The 12,130-nt window shown below is 47.0% G+C and overlaps 1 protein-coding gene across 8 annotated transcripts in view; it reads right to left on the bottom strand.

The window, feature by feature from the left end:
• The window catches only part of FUT10 (fucosyltransferase 10), a 147,423-nt gene that overhangs the window by 119,939 nt on the left and 15,354 nt on the right, over positions 1-12,130 (bottom strand). For all 8 annotated transcript variants that reach the window (XR_001180478.2, XM_045071008.1, XM_045071007.1 and 5 more), the window contains one exon: positions 9,151-9,445. Coding sequence is in view for 7 of the 8 variants with exons in the window: in XM_045071008.1 (XP_044926943.1) it covers positions 9,151-9,445 (295 nt within the window). In the remaining variant the exon portion in view is untranslated. The remainder of the gene's footprint in view (positions 1-9,150; positions 9,446-12,130) is intronic.

Raw genomic sequence — 12,130 nt, 5'->3', positions numbered from 1 at the left:
GCTCCTTGCTCAGCGGGGAGCCTGCTTCTCCCTCTGCCTGCCGCTCCCCCTTTGTCCCTCCCTTCCTCTCTGACAAATAAATAAATAACATCTTTTAAAAAAAAATTAAAAAATAAAATAAGAGGTTTGGGGCACCTGGGTGCTCAGTTGGTTGAGCACCCAAGTCTTGGTTTTGGCTCCGGTCATGATCTCAGGGTCGTGAGATCAAGCCCTATGACAGGCTCTACGCCCAGCGGGGAGTCTGCTTGAGATTCTCTCTCTCTCTCTCCCTCTCCCTCTGTGTCTCCCCCTGCTTGTGAAAGTGCTCTCTCTCTCTAAATAAATAAATAAATTCTTTTTAAAAATAAATAAATAAAATACAAGGTCTGATTATAGCAAAGATAGCAAAGATATATATATATGCACACAGATATAAACATATATACATCTTGTATACATACCCTGTATATAACATACAACCTTTCACCCAGTTATTATGAGGTTCTTTTCGTGTTCAGCTTCATTACTGCCCACACAGTCCAATTAAATCCATTTCCTTCCCATCTCCCAAATAAGTCTTAACCTGCCATGCTATTAAGAACAATTACCCACTAATTCCGTGCACAGGGCCCAAGAGAAGATCAGCCTCTGGAGACAAAAATTACTAAGAACGAACATGTAAGGGATGAGATCAGCAGAAATCTCTAGTCCCGAGCGGGGTTCATGGATGTGTCACTCAGACGTGGGTTATAGCCATAGAAGGAAATCCAGGCTGTTAGCACATCAACCGTGATATAATCATGGGAAACCAAACTTGTCTGTCTTCTGTGCTTCTCCAGGGTCTGGCAAGGGGCCTGGCCATCGGTGCCACTCTGCAGAAACCCCGTACGACTTCATGTCAGGATAGAACCAATTGGACACACTGACCGAGATACAGAGTAACTGTGAAACAGAACACATCTTTGCCCCTGCTTGCTGAATTTACACATGGAATGAAGGTGAACCTGTTTCAGGATTCTTGGATTCCACAACAAGGTCAAGAATACAGAAAGGGAGGAGAGAGAAGAGCCTGTGGGGGACACTCACTGAAGTGTATGTACGATGAACACTCGTGCCCTGCTCTGAACCCTGTTTCCATGGGGCTGCCTGGAGAACTCTGAAATATGTAATATGTTCTTCCAACTTAGACACAGAAGACTAGTGCCTACCTCAAGCCTGAGGAGGCACAGGAGGACTGTGTGCCAGGGTTGGGCTCCCCCAACCCATCTCGCTAGGAAAATCTAAAAGGTAAGGGGACAGCAGCTACCCATGATCCCAAAGCCAGTGAAGGCAAGAGGTGGGTGATACTTCCCCTGACACACGTGGGGAGCTGGTGGGCAGCCTCGGATCCTCTGATGATAGCCTACAAGGAACAAAGAGACCCAGCAGAAAGAAGCTGGTATGTTTCACAGGATGCCAGGAACTGGGACGCCATCTGACTGCACAGAGAGGAGATGCGGCTTCCTGAGAAGGGAAACTGTGAAAGTCCAACAGGCAAACTCCAAATGCCATGAAAATGCCCCAGAATAGAAAAAAGTATACTTCATCCTCTGCCCGACCCACTCAAGGACACCAGCTCGAAACATGTGCTTGGTTCAGGAGACATGGAGCCACACAGCCAAGTAAAAAATGTCCTATCTCCTTAATTCTCGTCCCTGTCCTCACTGTCACTCCACCAGGCTCCCAAAAGCAGCTGGTGATCAGGGGGAGAAGGAGCAAGCAGAGGGCAGAGAACAGAAAGAACACAGGCGCCTTTCCCAGGGGAGCGGGCTTGGGGCATGAAAAGAGCTCCCAGCTAGTGAACACAACAAACATTCCCCCAGGTGCACTCGGAGTCCAGAAAAGATTCTACCTGGGACTGAACGCGCCACGTAGTAAGCTTGAAACCGCACTTGCAATGGAAAGTGTCCATAAAATCCTCCACTGCCGAATAGGGAGCACGAAGCTAGAGATCTGCCAGAGTTTCCAGTTAGGGGAAGGTGAAAATTCGCTTCCCGAATAAGATTTTAAAGGGCAGTGAGACACTCACACGTGTTGATCTCATTCTGTAACTCATGCTTGGTCATCGTCAGGCTTTGAATGAACGACGAATGAATGAATGAATGGATGGATGAATGAATGGATGGAAGAAATGTCTGAAGGGGGATGAGTAGACAAACTAGTAAACCTTCAGGGCTGTGCAGCGTTGGTGGTATAGTGGTGAGCACAGCTGTCTTCCAAACCAGTAAACCTTTGCATGAAACCCGGAAGATGGGGAGATGGCTGGTAACAGGGTTCACTGATGAGCTAGCATTTCCAAAGGAGAAAGATGCTGGATGTGGTGTACAGGCTCACGGCCTGTGGTGTAGACAGTGTGGTAAAATAGTGATAAACACAGAGTATGAGTTGTGAATCAGATATTCTGGTTTGGGTTATGTGATCAGGCACTTTCCATCTGTGTGACCTTGGGCAGGTCACTCACATTCTCTGAGCCTGTTTCCCCATCTCTAAAACGGTAATAATACCCAGGCAACTACACAATGTTACGATGATTTTAAATAAGAGAATACACAGAGAGTATCTCTTTGGTGCCTGGCAGAGCGGGCATTGATAATGGCAGTGAATCCCAAAGTCTCCCTTGAAACAAAGAAAGCATCTACTGTGTTTGCTATCATTCGTCCTAAATGTCTTTCATTAAACACTCTGGGAACTGGTAAGCTGCAGATGGCTTACAGCAGAAACGCTTTCCCACTCAGGAGCCCTTTTCAATACCAGAACCCCCTGTTCCTGAACGCGTTGGGCACAGAGTGAGCGAGAAGGCTGATTTCTGTTGCTTTGCTCATGATACCTGTGAGGCGCTCCACACTCGTCCCCTGCTAAAGACCTTCCTCGTAACTCCAGTTCTTGAAGAAATCTTCTCGACCGACACCACCCATTTCTGAGGACTCCTTTACTCTCAGTCTTCTCCGAGGTTGGAAATATAACGTGGACTCTTGTTCAGGAGGGGACAGCTCTGGCTCCTACCACCCACACAGGTAACCCAAGACAAGCCTTCGCTGTGCTTTCCTTCCCTCTTCATCAAAAAGAGGTAGAATCCCCACCTGTGAGGCTGTCTGGGGAAGACAGGGAGATCACGTGCAAGGAAGCCAGAGGGGAAACATGGAGCCGGCGCAAGGAAATGGAGCTCCCAGCGAGCAGTCAGCGCTCAATCCCTGAGAGCTGGACGGTAGCTGTCCTTCTAGAAGGGCCAACCTGATGATGTTCTTCTCTTCATAACCCCCAGACTGCACCAAGATGTGCTCATCTCCACATCCCTAAAGCGGTAAATATTGCAGAAGCCTCCTTGTTCCTTTGTCTCCCTGTGCTTCTGTTTACTAAAACCTCTATTCATTTTATTTTTAAGATTTTATCTATTTATTTGACACAGAGAGATCACAAGTAGGTAGAGAGGCAGGCAGAGAGAGGGGGAAGCAAGCTCCCTGCTGAGCAGAGAGCCCGATAGGGGACTTGATCCCAGGACCCTGGGATCATGTCCTGAGCCAAAGGCAGAGGCTTAACCCACTGAGCCACCCAGGCGCCCCTAAAACCTCTATTTAGAAGCTCACCTAAAACAGAAGCAGTTCCCGGCTCTAACTAAGCCCATTCTCGTCCAGGGTGACTCCAACCACTCCTCCAGGAGAGACATCTTTCCAGAGAACGGTCTTAAAACCCAGAGTTGTGTTTTGAAATCACTACAGTGACAGCTTTAAAGACTCCCCTAACCCTTGCATTTTGGGTTGAAAAAAAAAAAAAACCACTTTATTCATTTCTGACTGCTTTATATACTCGTTTCAGAGAATTGTTAATGAAGCTGAAGCCTTGCACTTCTCAAGAGGCTTAAACCAGACACAGCAGTCACTGTGTTCGTATTAAGTAAGTGACTCATACCTAGGAAGAAGAAAAAGAAAGTAGGCTGCAAAGGAAACAAGCAAACTCAGAAATATTCTGGTTTACAATAGCTTCGAGGTTATATAACCCTCTGAGTTTCCATTTCACTAAATTAGGGCAGCTTTTGACACCTGCATCATTTCCCTGCTTTCTCTTTCTCAATCCTGCCGCAGCAGGGTCCCATGTGCAGTTGTGAGTGACCTACTTAATTAGAGTTTGTGGACCCTCAGACAGAAACGTGTGGTGTTTTCATTCCGTCTTGCTCAACAGACCTTCTTAATGAACCGAATCTCTAATTCCACCAGTTAAAAACCAGACATCTTAAGGAATTCCCAAATCCAAATATCCAGATCTAATTATCCTCATGAGCATACATTCAAATATGGTGCTGACAACAGTGATGGAAGGGTCAGGGGTCAGGACACGTCGGCTCTGAGTCCCACTCCGTTGCTAACCCCGGTGTCATCTCAGGAACCCCTCACCTTTCACAGCCTCAGTCTTATCACGTGGATGAGAAGTGTAGACCCTGCACCCTCTTTGGCTTGAGGTCTTGTCGAAGATTACCTGAATACCTACCATGGAGAAGGTGCTAGACTTAAGGGTAGAGGAGGTACAAAGATGAACTGATGTTGCCCTGTCATCCAGAACTTTCCACTCCATGAAAGAAGAGAAGATCATACAGAACAGAATGAAATGCCTTCGTTACCTTATTTCTATTCTTTATTCCTCAGGATTGGCATTGTGCTTGGCACACAATAGAGGCTGCCTCTGATGGGAAGGAATCCGGAAGGGTTCACAGGTGTTAATATCTGAGTTGTTTTTTTTTTTTCCTTCTTAAAATTAAGGATTTTTTTTAACAGTTTATTTATTTGACAGACAGAGGTCACAAGTAGGCAGAGAGGCAGGCAGAGCGAGAGGGAAGCAGGCTCCTCGCCAAGCAGAGAGCCCAACATAGGGCTGGATCCCAGGACCCCGAGATCATGACCCAAGCTGAAGGCAGAGGCTTTAACCCACTGAGCCAGCCAGGTGCCCCTCTGACTTGGTTTTTAAAAGGCCATTCAATTCTCAGGGGCTCCCTGAGACCATTCTCCAAAGTGATCCAAAATCTAAGCCAACGTTCACGGTTCTCCAGTGTTCTGGTCCCAATGTACCATTCAATCTCCACTTCCCTCTTACCCAGAACTATGCCACAGCCTTGTTGTACCTCAGACATTACCCATCACTTTCCGCTTCTTTGCTCACATTCACGCCGTCCCACATTCACGACGTCTCCTCCAATCTCAACACAATCCAATTCCATTTTCTCTCAAAATTTCAAATTTCTCCTGTTTTATGAAGGAGGTCTTATAAAGCCTTTCCTGACCCCTCCAGTCATATGTTCTCTCTCCCTTCTTTGAAATTCCACAAGATTTACTGACACTTCTGCTGTGAGATCTATGCCACTTAGAACTGCATCACAGTCGGGTAATGTCTTTGTCTCAAGATAATAATCTGTGACATCAGGCACTCCACTAATCATCCATGTTTCCAAACAAATGGTGGGTACTCGGGAGAGTCTCTGACAGGACAAACAGAGAAAGGACAATGTAGGACTCAGAAACTGAGTAAACCGTGGCAGTGAATTAGTGCTTTTGTGGTTTCTGCCTAAAATGGCGACTATCGCAGTTTGATTTTTGAACCTAGGGTTTAGTGGATAGAATCCCAGTGGTTAAGTTTAGAAGACAGGCTGGATTCAGATTTCAGAGCCTTGAATGCCAGGACAGTAAAAATGGCATATATTTAGCTCTCAATGAGAGTCATAGATGCTTTCTGGAGCTGGAGAGTAACAAAACCCGAGAGAGGAAGATTAAGCCAGAAGCATTTCTGTTGACGTATCCATCTCCTGGAAGCTGGGTTAGAGGTGAGTCCATCCTTGAGAGAAGAATCGAGTCTTGGGGTGCTCATAAATTAAGTGCATGAACCTGTAGATCTGTGAGTCCTGGAGAGGTCACTGAGCTAAATACTGTTTTGTAGGCTTCCCACCAATCCGATATTTTAGTATCCACCTCAATAAAAGGAAAATAGGCCCAGAGCAAAGCATCATACCAAGTTTTGAAACCAGTGAAAAGAGAATATTCTGTATTTTTCCAGACAGGGGAGAGGGGAACAGAATACAAAGGAGAAGGAATCAAAATAGCTTTGGCTTCCCAAGCAACTACAGCAGAAGCTAGAAGACAGCAGGAAAATGTCTTTCAAATTCAGAAAGAAGGGGCGCCTGGGTGGCTCAGTGGGTTAAGTCTCTGCCTTTGGCGCCTCAGGTCATGATCTCAGGGTCCTGGGATGAAGCCCTTCATGGAGCCCCACAATGAGCCCCACATTGGGCGCTCTGCTCAGCGGGGAGCCAGCTTCCCCCTCTCTCTCTGCCTGCCTCTCTGCCTACTTGTGATTCTCTCTCTCTCTGTCAAATAAATAAATAAAATCTTTTTTTTTTTAAATTCAGAAAGAAAAGCATTTCTTACCTAGAATTCTATGCTAAGCCAAACCACGAATGAAGGCGAGAATAAAAGGAACACATTTTCACACATACAAAGTCTCTGAAAACTTATCTTCAGAAAATACTGAAACAAAAATATAAACCAAGAAAGAGAAAAATAAGTCCTAAAAGAAACAGGAGGGGTGCCTGTGGGGCTCAGGTGGTTAAGTGTTGGACTCCTGATTTCCTCTCGGGTTCTGATCTCAGGGTCATGAGATTGAGGCCCGCTCAGTGGGGAATCTGCTTGGGATTCTCTCTCTCACCCCCCAACCTTTCCCCCATGTTCTCTCTAAAAAATAAATCTTTTTAAGAGGGGTAAGAGGAAGGGAAGTGGAAGGAGGAGGCTGAGGAGAAGAAAGGAAGCCAACACAAGAATAAGGCATAGGGAACCCCCAGAACAACGGGCAGCCAGCACAGGACCTGTGCACCCAGCAAAAAGGGCAAGCACTCGAGACCGGAGCAGGTCAGGAATCCCGGGGAGACCGGATGTATTAACTTTCTGTCACAGCTCTCTAACTTGCTTTTCCTCTTACATGGTTTCCAAGGTCCTATTGGCGTTGGGCGTCCATTTCCACTGTTGCGTAGTGTCACACTGAATTTCTATATATCACACTTCATTTGACCACTTTTCTCTTGTTGGACATTTAGGCGATTTTAAGAACCTTACTTAGGGGGTGCCTGGGTGGCTCAGTCATTAAGCCTCTGCGTTCTGCTCAGATCATGGTCCCAGGGTCCTGGAATCGAGCCCCACATCGGGCTCTCTGCTCGGCGGGGAGCCTGCTTCTCCCTCTCCCACTCCCTCTGCTTGTGCTCCCTCTCTCACTGTGTGTCTCTCACTCGCAAATATATAAAATCTTAAAAAAAAAAAAAAAAAAACCTTGCTTAGGACAAACAACGCTACTGTAAGCATTCCGTGTGTGTGTGACATTCCGTGAGGCTTCATACCTAGCAGTGGGATGATCTGGTATGAATTTACATTGACTGGATATTGCCAGACCACTGTCCAAAGTGGTCATATCACAGTGGTGGCCTTTTAAACAAAACTTATCTTTTTAAAAATTTTATTTATTTCAGAAAGAGAGGGTAAGCTAAAGAGACCAAACACAAGCAGGGAAAGAGGTCACGGGAAAGGGAGAAGCAGACTCTCCCACTGAGCAGGGAGCCTAATGGGGGGACTCAACCCCCAGACTCCAGGATCATGACCAAGCCAAAGGCAGATGCCCAACCAACTGAGCCACCCAGAAACTCCTAAACGAAACTTTTTTTTTTCTTTTTTAGGATTTTATTTATTTATTTGACAGAGAGAGATCACATGTAGACAAAGAGGCAGGCAGAAAGAGAGGAGGAAGCAGGCTCCCTGCTGAGCAGAGAGCTCAATGCAGGGCTCAATCCCAGGACCCTGGGATCATGACCTGAGTCGAAGGCAGAGGCTTTAACCCACTGAGCCACCCAGGCGCCCCTAAACAAAACTTTTTAACATGTCATACATGCACACAGACCTCCAGTATTCCCAAAAAACAGACTTAGATTTTACTTCTTGACTTTTCCGTTTTCGAGAGTATATATTGATTCTTCCTACAGAAGATGTATATTTAACTCTCCCTCGCCCCGTCCGCTGCACTCAATTTCTCATCCCTACAGCCTTCCCCAAAAGCTGCATCATTTTAGATAGATTAGTATTCGGTGCTGACAACATTATGCCGTCTCAGTGAGCCACGTCATATAGTAAGATGACCCTTGCCCTGCAGCCTGTTTGCCCTGAGTAGAACCAGATACTCTCAAAGAAACATCTCCCTATTAAGATCAACAGATGCAGTTGGCAAGGGGGTACAGCAGTGATGGGATGGCTGCTTCTCACCTATGGCAAGGGGAGACCAAACCCTCCTACTGGTTTCAGGCAGAGACTCCAGCCCTGTCTCTAGAGGAAGAGTGTGGAGTCTCCCTCTCTCTCTCCTTTCTCTCTCTCTCTCTCACGCACACAGACACACACACATAAAGACAGATCCACATCCACACCACTCTACAGCAGACGGGCTTTCACTGACTTCCCAACTGACCGGCCTTGTCTGTATTCGGTCAAGTCTGCTCACGTGGGCCACTTGGCCCCCTCCACTCGTCACCCGGGAGCTCTGAATCTCCCGCCACTGCTGGCAGTTTGCTCATTCCCCTCGCTGGGTCTGGCTGCCCCCAATCCCAGCAGGACATATAATTAGCCTCAGGAAGTGATGAACACCAACTTACTCTCGATATTGTTCAGCCGAAGCTGAGCAGTATTTTTATTTTTATTGCTGATTAATCTAATGAAATAAAAGAACACTGTGCTTAGCTAATGTCCAATTAAACCCTTGCTATGGTGATCAGAATCTCCTGGCTGTTATCACAGGTGACATTCTGAATGGATCCCAACAACAGAATCAATACCCAGTTCTCTAAATACCAAATTCGGTAGGCACAGAATCTAGCTGTGAAAGGGCGAGAGGGAACATCCCTTCTCTTCCAGAATGCCAGCAGCCGGCCAGCCACCTTTATGTTGGTCAAGCTTGTTTATTTATCGCACCTGCTAAAAGCTCAGGCCTTACATGGAGCAAGTGCAAAGGACGTCAGGCGTGTCACAGTGTGTTCAAGGGGAGCGCCACCTTCTCTTCCTTGGGAGGCGAGCAGAAAGTCAGCAGGATGTCAGCAAGCGATAGGAGACAGGCAAATGCCCCACTTACCATAGAAGAGGAAGGCTTTGGTCATGGGATGATGTAGGAAGGTCCTGTTGATGGTGAAGAAACACGCATCTGCCCCGCACTGGCCGAGCCTTCCGGTCTCCCCAGTCAGTGGGGACCACCAAAGCATGATGGGGTAGCTCTCAGTGTCCCGTTGGGTTTTCCTTGTCAAGATCCGTGCTTCTCTCCCGGGGATCGGATAGAGATCTGCAGGCTCCTCTTCCACTTTTGCCTGTCCATTTTGCAAACTGGAAGTTTTAAACTTCTTCCTTTCAAACTTTCCCAGCTCGACCACGACCTGAAGGAGAAGACAAGTATTACAGAATCAGACTGTCTCGTCGCCTTTCGCATGCCCCCCATTCATCTTGATGATGAAGCTGTGTCTTAGTTTTCTATGCAGCTAGAATAAATTACCATGAACTCATCAATGGAAAACAACACATTTATTGGGCGTCTGAGTGGCTGACTTGGTTGAGCATCTCACTCTTGATTTCCACTGGGGTCATGACCTCAGGGTCCTGATCTCGGGATCATGGGATCGAGCCCCACATCGGGCTCCGCGCTCAGTGAGGAGTCTGCTTGAGACTCTTTCTCCCTCTGGCTCTTCCCCTGCTGTCTTTCTAAACTGGATAAATCGATTTTTTTTTTTAGATTTTATTTTTTATTTGACAGAGAGAGATCACAAGTAGGCAGAGAGGCAGGAAGAGTGAGGGAGAGGGGGAAGCAGGCTCACCGCTGAGCAGAGAGCCCCATGTAGCGCTTGATCCCAGGACCCTGGGATCACGACCTGAGCCGAAGGCAGAGGCTTAAGCCACTGAGACACTCAGGCACCCCTGGATAAATAGATTTTTAAAAAAAGGAAGAAGAAAGTAACCAATGCATTTATTTATTTTATTTTTATTTTTATTTTTTTAATATTTATTTATTTGAGAGAGAGAAAGTGAGACAGAGCATGAGCAAGGAGAAGGTCAGAGAGAGAAGCAGACTCCCCGCGGAGCTGAGAGCCCGATGCGGGACTCCATCCCGGGACTCCAGGATCATGACCTGAGCCGAAGGCAGTCGTCCAACCAACTAAGCCACCCAGGCGTCCCACCAATGCATTTACTATTGCCTAGTTCTGGAGGTGAGAAGGCTGACCTTGGTCTCACTAAGCTAAAAGCAAGGTGTTAGCAGGACCACAGTCTTCTCTGGAAGCTCTGGAGACAGCATTTTCTTGCTTCCCTATCTTTTCGAGCCACACATCACTCTTGGCTCACCGCATCTTCTCCATCATCAAGCCCAGCAATGTTGCCTCCCTCTGATGCTTATTCCATTGTCACATCTCTGTCTGACCACAGCCATGGAAGAGTCTTAGCTTCTAAAGACTCATGGGAGGACACTGGGCTCACATGGATAATTCTGGATAATCTCCTCATCTGGAAGTGTCTCACCTAATCCCATCTGCAAGGGCCCTTCTGCCATGTAAATTTACATACCCACGAGTTCCAGAGACTGGGGTGCTGACAAAGTGTCTACCGATAAGCATGCTTCCTTCTACTAAACACAGGCCAGCTACATTTCTGCATTTCATAGGCATATAGAGTACCTGGAAATAGTTTTCTCCCCCCCCTTTTTTTTTTTAAAGATTTTATTTATTCATTTGACAGAGACAGAGAGAGAGATCACAAGTAGACCAAGAGGCAAGCAGAGGGGTGGGGAGCAGGCTCCCGCTGAGCAGGGAGCCTGATGCGGGGCTCGATCCCAGGACCCTGAGATCCTGACCTGAGCCGAAGGCAGAGACTTAACCCACTGAGCCACCCAGGCACCCCAATAGTTTTCTCTCTTAATGAATCCCATGAGAGTCAGGCTATTATCTGGCTCTTACTCAAGACTGCATTCTAGGGAGAATTCATCATAAGTAGCCAACTGGTTTCTTTTTATTACAGTTAAAGGAGTCCTAACACAGGTCTTCTATGTCTAATAATTTCTACTGTGGCACCAAGTAAAGTCTACTACAAATACTGGGTTCCCCTCCCTGTAAAACCACATTTATTTCTTTCAGGATGGTCTGGGTCACTGGACAGCTGGACAGCTAGGTCATCGGTAACAGAAGTCTAGAGGGCAGGGCAGGCAGAGCAGACACAGGGGGACAGTGGTTCCCCCACGAGTGACAGAAGCTCAGAAATGACAGGCATAACAAAAACATGGTAATGTCTTATGACATCAAAAGAAAAGCTCTTAGGGGCCCCTGCATGGCTCAGTCGGCTAAACGTCAGCCTTTGGCTCAGGTCATGATCCTGGAGTCTTGAATCTGAGCCCCGAGATCAGCTCCTTGCTCAGAGGGGAGTCTGCTTCTCCCTCTCCCTCTGCCCCTGCTCATTCTCTCTCTCTCGCTCTCTCAAATACAATTTTTTTTTTTAAATCTTAAGAAAAAAGAAATAAAAGGGGCGCCTGGGTGGCTCAGGCAGAAGGCTCTGCCTCGGCTCAGGTGGTGATCTCAGGGTCCTGGGATCAAGCCCTGCACCCGGACTCTCTGCTTTGCGGGGAGTCTGATTCTCCCTTCCCCTCTGCCTGCCTCTCTGCCTCCTTGTGATTTCTCTCTCTCCCTCGGTCAAATAAATAAAATAAAATCTTAAAAAAAAAAGAAAGAAAGAAAAGTGCTTAGCTTTGACACAGCCATTCCTCATAACTGGAAAAGGTGCCAAAGTAATTGTCTAGTAGGATCAAAGCTCTCGTAACTTCCCACAGGGAGTAGAGAACTCCAGCCCCTCCTGCACAAGCAGGTCCTAGACGCCCACAAGACAGACGAGGTCAAGTATTTCCGCCAGCCAGGATCCCGAACTGGCAGCAGAAGGGGGTAGAAGTCCAGCGCCAGCCCGTCTGCCAAAGTGCTTTTATATGCATTATCTCATTCAATCTTGATCGAGAGGAAAAAGCTCAGAGAACACCTCTGCTTCCATCAACCCCACACCTGAACTGTGCACATCCATAAATCATCTTTAAA

Source organism: Mustela putorius, unplaced genomic scaffold (assembly GCF_011764305.1).
Source record: "Mustela putorius furo isolate JIRA1106 unplaced genomic scaffold, ASM1176430v1.1 tig00003976_pilon_pilon_pilon, whole genome shotgun sequence".
Lineage (NCBI taxonomy): Eukaryota > Metazoa > Chordata > Mammalia > Carnivora > Mustelidae > Mustela > Mustela putorius.
This window is presented reverse-complemented; position numbering and strand designations above follow the sequence as displayed.